The following is a 13,001-nucleotide window of genomic DNA, read 5'->3' as shown; positions in this document are numbered from 1 at the left end:
CTCCACAGGCACAGAGTGATGATCTTTATAATTGCAACCAATCAGAATCCGGGAATACCCTCGAACAGGAACTGTGATGGGCGCTGTGTCAGAAAGCACGGCTAAGTGGATTGATTCAACGAAAAATGGGTAAATCTCTGTATTGTGTGTGTGTGTCTGGGAAGAGTACTGTGGAATTAGAGTTAGGGGCTCCTAAAATATTAGGGGGGTCTATAGCTATTTGGGGAGGTTGGGAGGCTAATCCTCTTTTAGAACCCTTTCCTTACTAGTTGGATTTAACCCTCCAAATTGATATACTTCCCTAATTAAAGTCTTATAGAGACGAGACTACTTAGGAAAAGAAGCTATTTATATAATTATCCTAGGATTGATCTCCTTGTTAATTTTATCCAGTTCGATATACTATATTACATTCTTTCTATTCCTTGATTCCTTATCCTTTATTAAATTTATTCCTAATAGCTTTATAAACTCTTTATTTTTTTCTATATCTAATATTTTCGTTAACTTATTTATAAGTATTTTCATAGTCTATAAGTATTTAATTTTAATTTTCCTAATAAAGACCTCCTATTTTACTTAATATTTATAAATATCCATGTATTTAAATTTAATTATTAACTTAGTAGCTTTTATAATTGATATTTTAATTGTTTACTAATTATTATAATTAAGTATAAGGATGGGATTAATTAGCCTTATAGTAAAATTAATAATTAATTTTATTATAAAAATAGCTTCTTTTGTTACGTTAGTTATTACGAAGAATTTTACTTCTATTATAGAAGTAGCTATAGTAGTTTGCTTAGTAGCGCCTTAATAAATTAAACCGCTAAAAAACTTAATTGTAAACCCTTGTAAATTCTTTCTATTTATAGAATTATTAGCAAATGATGAATTTGAAATAATACGAAGAATATTATTTCTTTTAAAGTAGAGTGCTATATTGGCAGTTGCGTAGAGGTAATAAAGTACTTTGTTTATAGCCTTATAATAATTTAAATTAGGGTTATAATTATATTTAAACAAACGGCTTATAGTAAAGGTAACGTTTAATCGAATAATAATAGCAGCGTAGAGTATCGACTTTATTTTGATTTAATAGAGGTAGATTAAGTAAGGGGAGGTTTTATCATAGAAGGAGATAAGTTTAACGTTTAATATAGGGATTGCTATAATTCTTTTATTGTTTATAAATTATTAAATTTTTTATAAGTATAAACGTTAAAAAAGTTAAATTTTTTTATTTAATAATTTCGAATAATTTCGATACTTAAGAATTATTATAATTCGTTTCCTTTAATTATATAATATTATTAATTAAAGTTATCTATATATTTTTAAATTTTAATTATGTAATTGGGATAGTAAATAATGATAATATTATTAATGTAATGGAAAACGAATATATTATTATTAATAAGGATATATAATTCTTTAAAGATTAGCTCGAAATTTATAATTTTAAAACTATTTATAAATTTTTATTACTAGAGGAAGGGAGACTACTGTAATCTATATAGGGCTTTAAATATTTTAAAGACTTTCTTTAGGACGTTGTACTCTAGTGGTATATATATATAGATATTTTTATTTATATAAATATTAACGAAAGTTTTAATAATATTATATTAAATAAGTTCGAAATTAAATTGAATAACTATAGTAATAAGGTTATAAAATGAGCGATTAGCAAAGGTAGAAGTATACGTTTTCTACCCAACCTTTTTTACTTATTAATTTCTATATACGACGAAATAAGTTTTAACTTTATTGAATTTACCGTTTTTAAGAATTTATACGTATATACTTATATATAATCGAAGATTTATTTATTTCGAGTGCAGGGTTCGTCCCTATTAACCTTTAGCTAAATCATTATTTTTTCATAGTTATTAAAATAGGTTTACTTTATTTATTTGAAAAAGTTTTTAAAAGATATAATAATTAATAGATTTATAGTTTTTGGACGCTAAGGGGAGGTGGGATTGATAGATAAATTAGGTTTTATTTATATTTATTAATATATTAACTTCCTTTTTAGTAATAATTTTATAATTGTAGAGGAGTCGTTATAATTATGCTTTTGTAACGGGCTTATTATTATATATAATTATAGGTTAGTAAAGTTTATTAGTATTAAAAGTTACTTTTTAAGGTTTAAAACCTTTATAAATTTTTTCCTTAATACAAAGGTTAAAATAAAACCTAATTAAGAACAAAGCGAGCGGTAAATACTTTATAGCGAATTTAAAGGAGTAGGGTACCTATTAAATATAAAATCGATTAATATAAAGTTATTTGAGACCTTTAGTTAGGGCTTTAGAGATATACAGTTGGTCTTTCTTTTTTAATAAATTTAATTTTAATTAAATTCAAAAAGGGCATTAGGAATATTATACGCTTAAATATCCTTAAAGTCGATTCGGTTACTAATAAAATTAAGGATTTCTAATATTAGAATTATTTAATTATATTTTTAGAGTAGTATAGTAAATTCGTTAAATAAAATGTTTAAAAATTATATTTCCATAAATACTTCTTTAGAGTAAATTATATCCTTATTAAATAATACATTGCGAATATTAATAATTATATTGATAATAGGGTTCTAAATACGGTAAATAAATAACGTTACGTATTTAATAAGGTAATTAATATATACTTTAGGGTTTATTTTCTATAATTTCTCCTCCTTCTTTTAGGTAGTAATAGTTATAGCGAAGGCTTTATAATTATATATACGAAGGTAAGAGATATTTAATTTATATAGGGTTATTAATCTTTTATTTTATTTAGTAATAAAAGTATAAAATCGTTTATGAAGGAATATTTAATTATAGAGGAATTTAGGGGATTAGTTAATTAAATAGATTACTATAGAAACGACGTCCGGTTATAAATCTTTAGAGAAATAAGAGTTCTATAATATTATTTTAAATTTTTCTTTAATAATACTTCCCGAGCGTTTTGAGCTACCATTTTGAGCTTAGGTGTATAGAGTAGAGGGCTTAATAATTATATTTCTTAGAGCGAAGAGTTCTTTCATTGCGTGAGAGTTGTCAATTTCGTTATTATATTTAATAATTTTAAATTGGATATTATATTGGATGTTTAGTATTGTAAACAAATTATTAAAGAAAGAAGCGATTATTGTTATTTTATCGTTTATTATATAATAATTTTAAATATACTTAATTTATTTATAAGTAATAAATATTACGGTAGAATATTTTTAGCAGCTCTTTATATAGTTAAAAAAGTTTATAGTTAATTATTTTCTTAGGTTATAGTTACAGTTGCAAGGTTTATAATTAATTTATTATTTAATTTTCAAAACAATATATATATATAATAAATAGTGGAGGGGCTTTTAAAGCGAGCGCTAATTACGTTAATAAAGTGGTTGAATATTTAAAGGCCGTAGTATTTAAAGTGGTAATCTTAAATAATAGTTTCATTCTTATAGTATTTATAATTATTTAAGAACTTAAATTAATTATATTAAATAAAGAACGTAATTTTAAAAAGAGATAGAAAAAGGTTTTTGAAAATTATTTAACGGTATTAATTTATAAAACAATAAAAGAATAAATAATTTAGTATTTATAAGCAATTATTAGGTAGCCATTAGTTTTAGTAGAGGCCTTTTTTATATAGGAGGTAGAAAAATATAAAATTGGTTGTAAAATTAGGATAGAAAGCTATATTTTAGAAACGGAGCTTTTTGGGCCCTTTGTAGCCCTAAATTATAATATCGACGTTATTATATCTTTTAATAAGAATGTGGGAATTTTTAGTTCAAAGCCCGTTATTGTAAAAAGTATAATAGAAGTTAATAAAATAAATAATTTCGTTGAAGATATAAAGGGAATTTCTTAAATCGAGGATTATATTATTTTTAAGGAGGTAGAAGTTATTAGAGTTATTTCCTCCTATTTAGAGAACCATTTAGTATATAGTAGTTTTGTAATTTAGTATTACTTTTTAGGTATTTTCGTTAGAGAGTTAATTACTATTATTATTACTATTTTATTTTATTTTCTATTCGAGGCGGTCGATTTTTTTTTTTAATTTTCAATCGCTATAGATATTCTTCTTAATTCTATTTTAAACCTTCTTGATAAATTTCTATTTAGGGTTAATTATTCTATTAGGGAAGAAGTATTAATAGTATTTAATTAGGTAAGTTCTTTATTAATATATTTTATAGTACGCTATTAGTAATAGAATTAAAGGATTTAAGGCTATAATTAGGGTTTTGCGACCGGTTATAAATTTATGCTTCCTTTTACGCTAATTATTTTAAATCCTATTAGGAGGAGTGTCCTCGTCTTTAATACTGTTATTCTATAGATTATTAAAGGTTAAGTTTGTATTGAACGTTCCCTTATAAATTTTAATTCTATTAATTAAAGAAGGAGGGCGTTTATTTGATCCTTTACGGCGGAAGTTCCCGGATATAAGGCGAAAATTAAAGTTATTAGCCGAAACCTTTTCGTTAAAGTATTTAGAAATACTAGAAATTTAATTACGTTTAATAAGCTATAAATAATTTAGGAGGTCCTTAAATTAAATGTTAGTTATAATAACTTCTAAAACCCAATACCGGATTGTATTAATTATTATAGTATCCTATTTATTAATTTATTTATTTATTCTTCTATTTCTCTTATTAGGTTCATTTAAAAGGGGTTGAAAATAGTTATAATATTATTAATAGACTTTAATTTAAGTATCTTCTTTACGGTAATTATAGCCTACTTTAATATTAGTATATTATTTAATTATAAATAAGAGGAATAGAAAATTATTAATTTTGTAGGAGGGGTAGATTGTTTTCTATATTTATTTTCGAATATTAATATTATTACTTTTAAAGAATTCGTAGAATTTTATATTATAAATTTGGTTAATGTAATTATATTCATATTTTTAAAGGCTTAAAATAGTAAGGTCGGTTATTTTAATATTTATATCCTTATTTTATTAATCCGGGGAATAATTAATAACTTCTATACTTTTAGGGAACTTTAGAGCTACGGCGGGTACGGCTCCGGCTATAATAATTTAGGTAGGGGATATATAAATTATTGTGCTTAATTTGAGGCCGTTAAGGATTTTTCGAATATGTTCAATATAGCGAAAAGTCGTAGAATTGAAGGCGTAATTCTTAATACGAAGCGGGAGTAGCTTCCAAATGGTTGGCTCTAAATTTAGGATGAAGTTTGTAAGATCGAAGTCTTCTACGTAGTTTAAGAGCTCTTTACTCTAATTTCTAAACTTCGAAGGCTTATTAAGATAGGGACGATTAATTTTAGGGGTAGAGTCGGATAGGGATATAGTTATTTAATTTAGTTGTTATAGGGTGTATTAAAATATAAATTAGTATTGTTTTTATACTTTTATAAATATTAGCGTAATGTATGTTAACGTGTGGCTAGTACTATACCTTGTAACTGCCTTGTACTACCTTGTAGTATAGAAGGCTAGTTGAACTATTCCTTCTACGGAATCAGTTGACTCAGTCCCCACAGAATGTACTAGAATACAAGAGGTTTTGCCACTGTATTCTAGAGTCTTATAACTTAGCTAGCATTTCTTCCAGACTGATTTGTCATCACAGGATTCAACAGAAGCTTCTAGATGCTTAGTGTCCATGTATATAGAGACCTCTCCTCTCCTTCAGTTCGTCACTCCTTAAGCAAGCAAGCACAAGTCAAGCAATACAATATAGTCTTTTCTCACAGTGCAGAGTCCACTGTAATCTTCTGTCTTGAGAGCAGAGTCCTCTCTAAGACCTCTTTTACAACATCCTTTTATTGTACTTGCAACTACGCTGCTTCCTTCAGCATTGCTGTCGTACTTCCTACCGCTTCCGCTCCGCTCTGCTACAAGTGCATAGTTCACTGTAGCAACCTTGTACTGGTGCTATCATTATAGGCCAGTCAGAGCACCGCAGCAAACAATGTAAAAAATATAATTCAGATTATTAATTGTTAAAAAGTACAGTTAAGTAGATTGATTTAATAAAAAATGAGTAAATTTCTGTATTGTATGTATATATTTGAGAAGAGTACTGTGGAATTAGAGTTGGGGGCTCCTAGAGTATTAGGGGGGTCTGTAGCTATTTGGGGAGGCTGGGAGGCCAGTCCTCTTTTAGAACCCTCTCCTTACTGGCTGGATTTAACCCTCCAAACTGACACGCTGTGGGTTGGAGGTGTCCCTGCGGCGGCATTTGAAGCCTGTGATGGTCGTTCTGCAGCACGTTTTTGGCATTGGCGGGGACCTGTGTGTGGATCTCCGGTCATCTCCCCACTCCACTCCACCACCTCAATTCGATGTTGGATTGCTGTGACTTTTTGCGAAAGCGACTGCCGGGCGACAATGCGACAAGACGAGACAATGGAAGCCAAAGCAGGGAAGAGATCAAGAAAAGCGCAAAAAGACGGGAATGACTGCATCGTATCACACATTGGATAGATACAGCACTTTTAAAGAACTGAGGCTTCAAAAGAGGTTGAAGAGCCATGATTCATGGGTTTCCCATCCACTTGTACTAAACCCCCGGGGGTCGGAGCACTTCTCTCTCTTGGTGGTCTTCGCTTTCGGGCATCGCAATCCGAGGAAATTCGATCCATCTCTCTCTCGCCCACATTCGTCTTGTCCTTCTCTGCCACCACCCCAATCCATCCATCCACCCAGACACATGTAACGCGACGGCTTCGGCACATAGCACGCACGCTACTCTTTCCAGCTAATAACCACCATTGACCACTCAAAGGCCGCCGTTATGTGTCACTCCAAGCGTTCAGTGTAACATGCACACCATTCAGCAGATTGCACACATTGACACACCTTGCACGAATCCCGTCTCGAGATCAGCATCCCATCCCATCGAGGACATCGAGGACCATCAGGGACCACCTCACTAAAGTAGTGACGCGCAATTACACGGCGGCGTGAACTCGGCGTCCACAAACCCGAAGAGAAGAGCTAGTACCGGTAGAAACAGGGGCACAACGCCAATCCGTACCTAATCCATCATCGAACCCGTGAGCCATTTCCATTGGCCAACTCGACGAGCAAAAAGACGGGAGTTGCTACTACTACGCTACACTAAGAAAATTCAATCCGTCGCTCCCCAAAAGCAAAACCGCTCCGATTGTTTGGAGCCCTCCATCGGGACGGGCAGCTAACAGCAGCACTCCCAGCGAATCGAAAGGGAAAAAAAAAAAAAAAAGACAATACTCGTCAGGACTAGAAGTGAAAGGGCCAAGGCGAGCGAGGGGAGGAGTGAGAGACAGGACCATTTCAAGAAAGCAACCTCACCAGGCAGTGCGAATAACGACCAGACCGAAAAAGGTACCATTTCTGTGCTGCGTAACTGCATCTCCCGTTGTTGCCCAATCCCACCACGCCGTGCATCCCCCTGTTGTTTCCATCTGGCCCCCCTGGTTTTAGTCCCAAGGAGTGTGACCTCCATATTTTCCAGGGTAGGGGAGTGGCCGACTTGGCTTCCCCTTTCGACCCTTTAGCGATGCCCTTGCCCCATTTCACCATAGCAGCACCTCCACCAGCACCGCCGCCCGCGACCTCGACCAAGACCTCGTCCAAGACCCCGACCTCGTCCAACAACCCTGGGTCTGCGTCAGCCCCCGACATCTCCTCTGCCCGAACGCCGCCCGCGACCGTCACCACTTTTGCTGCCTCTGCCTCGTACACGTCGCCGTCGCCGCGAACACGGCTGCCGGACCGGGACTTTGTCAGCCCCGGTTTACGGAACCCCTATCCCCAGGGGCAGAACCCCGACCGACAACAACACTCGGAGCGCTTTGGTACTGTGACTGTGCCCACTGCCGCCGAACATAATCAATCGACCTTCAGTCTTCCACCGTCGACCGACTCGCGACCGTCCCAAGACATTTTAGAATCCTTCAATGAGCCGCAACTCCACGGCCCAACATCACCAGGCTCGAACAAAGGCCTAAAACCTCCGTCGCACAAGCGAGGTCGTTCGCGATCTGGGAGCTCGAGTAGCATAGGCGATCGTCTTAGGAACCTCAATCGCTGGTCTGTCTCGTCCGCGTCAAGTAAAGGCTCAAACGGTGGTGTTTCCAGTTGGCGCATTGGGAGGGATAGTGGGAAAGAGAGGGAAGACTCACCTGGTCAAAAGTCACACAAACGCCGACCCTCGACGTCAGAAATCTCTCCGCGCTCTGTCAGCCACCTCCGAGGCCGCAGTGATTCACCCCTGCTTCATCCGGTCCCGCCCTTACCTAGCCTGCCGCGCATTTCGGCCGGGCCTTCGTTGGAAGAGGAATTTCGGCACCAGGCCAGTGAAATTGGGAGGCAATCACCGGTACCACCCAGGCGGTATTATCTTAGGCCGCCTCCTGACGACAACACCACGTTCTGGGATGGTGCTCCGCAGATACTACAAGACACACCAGGATCGTTGTCACGGTCACACCAAGCAGCGGGGTTGCTACCTCCTGCAGAACTCGCGCCGGACCACATGATGCCCCCATACACACAAAACGGCGACCCCCGAGGGCAATCGCGAGGGAGGTCGCATGGCGCAAAGCCAAGTACCGACTCGACTGCGTCAAACCGAAACCGAGATCGCGATCGCGATCGCCATCGCTCCAACAAAAAGGCAATGCTTTCCGAGGCACTGTCAAAGGCAAACGCCGCAGTACAACTCGACAATGGGCAAGACTTTGAGGCCGCTAGGAGGGCCTACATGGAAGCTTGCCACCTATTACAGGAGGTATTGCAGCGAACTTCGGCAGAGGAGGATCGCAGGAAACTAGAAGCTATTGTACGTGACTCGCATGTTACTGCCCTGAATGAGCTTTGAACCACTGATACCAACCATGTCAACAGCATCAAACATACGTGGGGAGAATTGACGAACTTAACGAGATCCTCGGTGACAGTCTGGATGAGAAGGCACTTCCAGAGGAGCCCGGAAGCTATGATGAAGGGGGATACCTGCGTGCTCAGGCTTACAATGCAGAAGTGTCTGACGACGAGCCAATGCTCTCGACCTACACTCGGGAACGTAGCCGTACTCGGGAGCCTAACCTGTCTGTCCAGACTCAGTTCAGGCGACAACCACCCTCGGGTAGACCGCCAGCACCACCCACGTTAACTCTCCAGACACCAGGGGGTTCCAATGGTCCTACTTCCTACCTTAGCGAGCAATACTCGCTGCAGTCTTCGTTTTCTAGGGCGCGATATGAGAAGGCCTCGAACCTTCGGTCACCGATGGATAATGCTTACATGCCACCGCCACTATTGCCTCGGAGACCTTTATCACCCGCTCAGCCACCACCACCTCCACCGGCGCCCGAGAAGGATGCCCCTTGCCAACAAGTGTTCCGATCTGACTATTCCATGTCTGGCGCTCAGGCTGCTCCGAGGAATTACAACACTAATGGTGGACATCAGAGGGATCCCAGCCACGAGTCGATATCATGGCTTGATCCTATCGAGGAATCCGGTGGATCTAGCGCGTCTTCGGTACACTCGCGATCCTCATCGACAGGAATACGAAGGAAGCATATCCGGGCCGCCAGTGGGGATACGGAAGCCGAGTTTGATGCTGCGTTGGACGATGCTATAGAAGCTGCGTACGACGAGGGATTTGAGCCGGAGCCCCAGTATTACAGAGATGGGTCTGATACTGTCACGGGAAGCTCATACCGAAGAGACCGGGTACGGGATGAGGGAAGGGATGCGCTCGAGTTGGCGAACGAAAGGGAGAGGAAACTACGGCTACAACAACAGTTGGAGGATGAGGAGTACCGAAAGAGAGGTTGGACAGGGCACGATGACTTCTACGACGAGGGCAATGACTCGGAGGAGGAGGAACGATTTCTGGAGGAGATGACGAATGGGTACCAGATCGAGGACTTCGCGTTTGGACGGGGAAACAAGCAGCAACCGGTTCCTCGAGAGTCCGACTCCAGCGGGGGAACGAATCGCACATGGCATAGCTCTACTACAGGGTCCAACCAGAATACTTCGACGACGATGCTTACTCCGGTGAGCGAGAGCCCGAGAAATCCGGAACCCAAGGGGCCGTTACCCCCATTACCGCCTCCGCCAGCGGGTGCCTTGCCTCAGCTACCTGTAGATCGACCACCAGGAACTTCGGGATCAGGGGCTTCGAATCAGAGCGTAAGACAGCGGCGTCTGTCTGGTCAAAACATGAAGCAGCTGAAGATCGAGACCACGAAGCTTGCTCAGCCGGGACCAACCACAGCCGGGCCAGCATTCCCACCACAACCAGCACGATCGAACAATTACATTGTACAACAAAGACAAGCCTTGTCTGCTGGTCCTCACCGCTCCGCTAATCCTCTTGCCGCCCGGCGAGTGGTTTCCCCATCCCTCGGAGAAGGGGGAGCTCCTCCTTTGCCGATGAGTTACTTGCAGGACGACCATCGTCTGAAGAAGACCTTCTCTTCATCAAGCTTGCGGAGTACCAAGTCCCATCGCAACCTCTCGGTATCGCATATTGATGATGTGTCGGATATGTCTCCTGGCACGCCAGTGAGCAACCAGTTCGGCATAAGTGGCTCAACAACCCGCCTGCCAATGATTCCATCCATGCCGACACCGATGGCTGGAACGTTCCGAGAAAGGTCGGACACAGCTGTCGGAACAGCGGGCATGTATCTGTTTGATGCCGAGTTCCACTCTCATGCCAATGATCCTGGATCGCCGGACGCAATGCTCGCTGATGCGCCAGCACCGCTCGAGCCTTGCCCGAGCGATGTTCTGCTCCGACCGTTCTGGCTCATGCGCTGTCTGTACCAGACCCTCTGCCACCCACGCGGAGGGTACATCAGCAACAAACTGTTTGTCCCACGGGACGTGTGGAGAGTCAAGGGTGTAAAACTCAAGTACATCGAGGAGAAGATCTCGCAGTGTGATCTGATGACTGCCGCGCTACAGAAGCTTGCCAGGGTGGACACGTGCGACGCGGACGCCGTGTTGGAGGAGATGCAAGCTCTCGAAACGGTGATCGAGTCGGTCGAGAAGTTCCTAGTCAAGAAGCTTGGCGCCAGCGAAGTCGGACCCCACGCCACCTCGTTCAAGGACCCAGTACATGCGGAGGATGGGTCCATGCCACGGTCAGCAAGCGTGAGCGCCAAGACTAGCGCTTTCTCGTGGAGGAGGTTGCGAAGCAAGAACAGCTCGGCGAACCTGGTCAGTCTGGGCAAGGGAAGCAGTAGTGCGGGTGGAACGAGTGGTAGTGTGGCGTCGACACCGATCGAGGGAACAGGGAAGGATATCATCTGCCCTAGTCTGCCGATGACGACGCACCCGACGAACCGGCCGATGAAGAGAGACGTGGGGAACGTGCTGTTCCAGGGGCCTAATGCGAATTATATGAGCTCGTTGGCGAGATTGTTTGATGCGGCTCAGTTGGTTGGTATGTCTTTTTGTCTCTTCCCCCTTTCCCCCTCCCTTGCCAGTCTGCTAACGAAAGAAAACACAGACCAAATCGCTCGCCAAGTCGAAGACCCAGGCCTCCGGCACGCCGACAAGACGCAGGTGGGACTCGAGCTCAGCACTAGGCATGCGGCGGAATTCTTTGCGCTTTACATTTGTCGGTTCGTCTTGTCGGACCTCACGCTGATGCTGGATAAGTTCCTCAAGAGAGGAAGCGAGTGGGTGCTTGTTTAGGAGGCAGGACCCAAGCATAAGAGGAGCAGCGGGGAAGGGAGTGTGGATATACTCTACTCGTATCCGTGGGTTTGATAACAGGGTGGGTGTTGGAGTATGTATGGATGGAAGGACGCCGGGGTGGTACAATGGGAGGAGAGAGAAACTGGGAGGACAGGGAAGGGCCAGGGAGTGGAAGCTTCGTATGGGTGGACGGGCGATGGGAACGGAATGCGTGGGATGGGTGGGATGTGCGAAGAAGCCCCGGTTGGCTTGTCTGTTAAACTTCACTCACCGTGGACATATGTGTTTTTCGCTGTTGTTGTTGTTGTTGTGTTTCTTCTTGATACCTATACTGCTTTGAAATGTTATACATAATCATGAGGAAAGAGAAAGAGCAAGAAAGGGATAAAGAAAGTTTCGAAAGACGTTGGTAACGGAAAGTGGTTGGAAATTGGCGGATGAGGTGCGGTCGGTCAATGGTAGTCATGATTAGAACGAGTGAGAGGTAGAAAGCGGAGGGAGAAGAGAGCGGACTACAGACGGATGGCGGAAGAAAGTAGCATCAGGGGGGGTGATTGGAGGAATGTGAGATATGACTGTCCATGTAAAGTGCTGTTGAAGAACTCTTGCATTAGATATTCTCGAAGTGAAGCAGAGTGAATAAAGTATAAAGTATTAAGCATGTTTCGCGGTTGCGCTGTTGTCTCTATAAAGGGGTAGTTTGTTTACATCTACCTGCTCATGTTGGGGAGGTCGGATGTCAAGCCGAAGGAAGTACCAGTACCTTGGTTTTCCCAGCGCCTCCGCTTATTGCGCCTTGCTTCGAAACTCGCAAAGTACCTGTACTTGAGCTCCAGACTCCCTGCCGAGCATCAGGGTCCGATAAGATAAGAGCTCGGGGATTTTTGGAGCGGGACGAATTTTGGGACTCGGCGGCAGCGTCCAGAGGATTCGCAGTGGGCCACTGTATCCCAGGCCGTCCGCCATCCATTCTCTCCCAAGTGCGAGTCGCGATTCATTTTGCGACCAATCCATACCGATTCCTTTCAACCACTTTCTTTCATGACCCGGTGACGTCCAATTGAATGCGTGGTGCGCCCTGTCGTCCCGACGTTCTGATGCGGCCATGTCTGAGGCCTTGCGCGCGTCTGCCTCGTCTGCCTCCTAGTCGTCTTCCCTCCATCACGACATCATGTCAACAACCACCAAGGACACTGCCAGGTAGAGCTGGCTTCTCCTCGCTAGCTAGCCTCGAATCGCGCCAGAATGACCGAACCAGACCCCCTCCAGCTCTGAGGCCGCTCAGCAGCTCCCTC

The 13,001-nt window shown here is 41.3% G+C and overlaps 1 protein-coding gene across 1 annotated transcript; it reads left to right on the top strand.

Annotated features, from left to right (window-relative positions):
• Window positions 1–7,427: 7,427 nt before the first annotated feature.
• B0H65DRAFT_241138 (uncharacterized protein) lies at window positions 7,428–11,939 on the top strand. Its single transcript, XM_062822323.1, has 3 exons — window positions 7,428–8,824; window positions 8,890–11,449; window positions 11,516–11,939. Exons 1-3 carry the CDS (start codon window positions 7,541–7,543, stop codon window positions 11,701–11,703), a joined length of 4,032 nt encoding a protein of 1,343 aa, XP_062680919.1. The 5' UTR covers window positions 7,428–7,540; the 3' UTR covers window positions 11,704–11,939.
• The last annotated feature ends 1,062 nt before the right edge of the window (window positions 11,940–13,001 follow it).

This window comes from Neurospora tetraspora (genome assembly GCF_033439725.1).
Source record: "Neurospora tetraspora strain CBS 560.94 chromosome Unknown B0H65scaffold_5, whole genome shotgun sequence".
Classification (NCBI taxonomy): Eukaryota; Fungi; Ascomycota; class Sordariomycetes; order Sordariales; family Sordariaceae; genus Neurospora; species Neurospora tetraspora.
This window is presented reverse-complemented; position numbering and strand designations above follow the sequence as displayed.

Coding starts and splice junctions, on each gene's coding strand:
- B0H65DRAFT_241138 (XM_062822323.1), top strand. CDS start 7,541: ATGCCCTTGCCCCATTTCACCATAGCAGCACCTCCACCAGCACCGCCG. Junction 8,825..8,889: donor GCAGGAAACTAGAAGCTATT/GTACGTGACTCG, acceptor CCATGTCAACAG/CATCAAACATACGTGGGGAG. Junction 11,450..11,515: donor TGATGCGGCTCAGTTGGTTG/GTATGTCTTTTT, acceptor AAGAAAACACAG/ACCAAATCGCTCGCCAAGTC.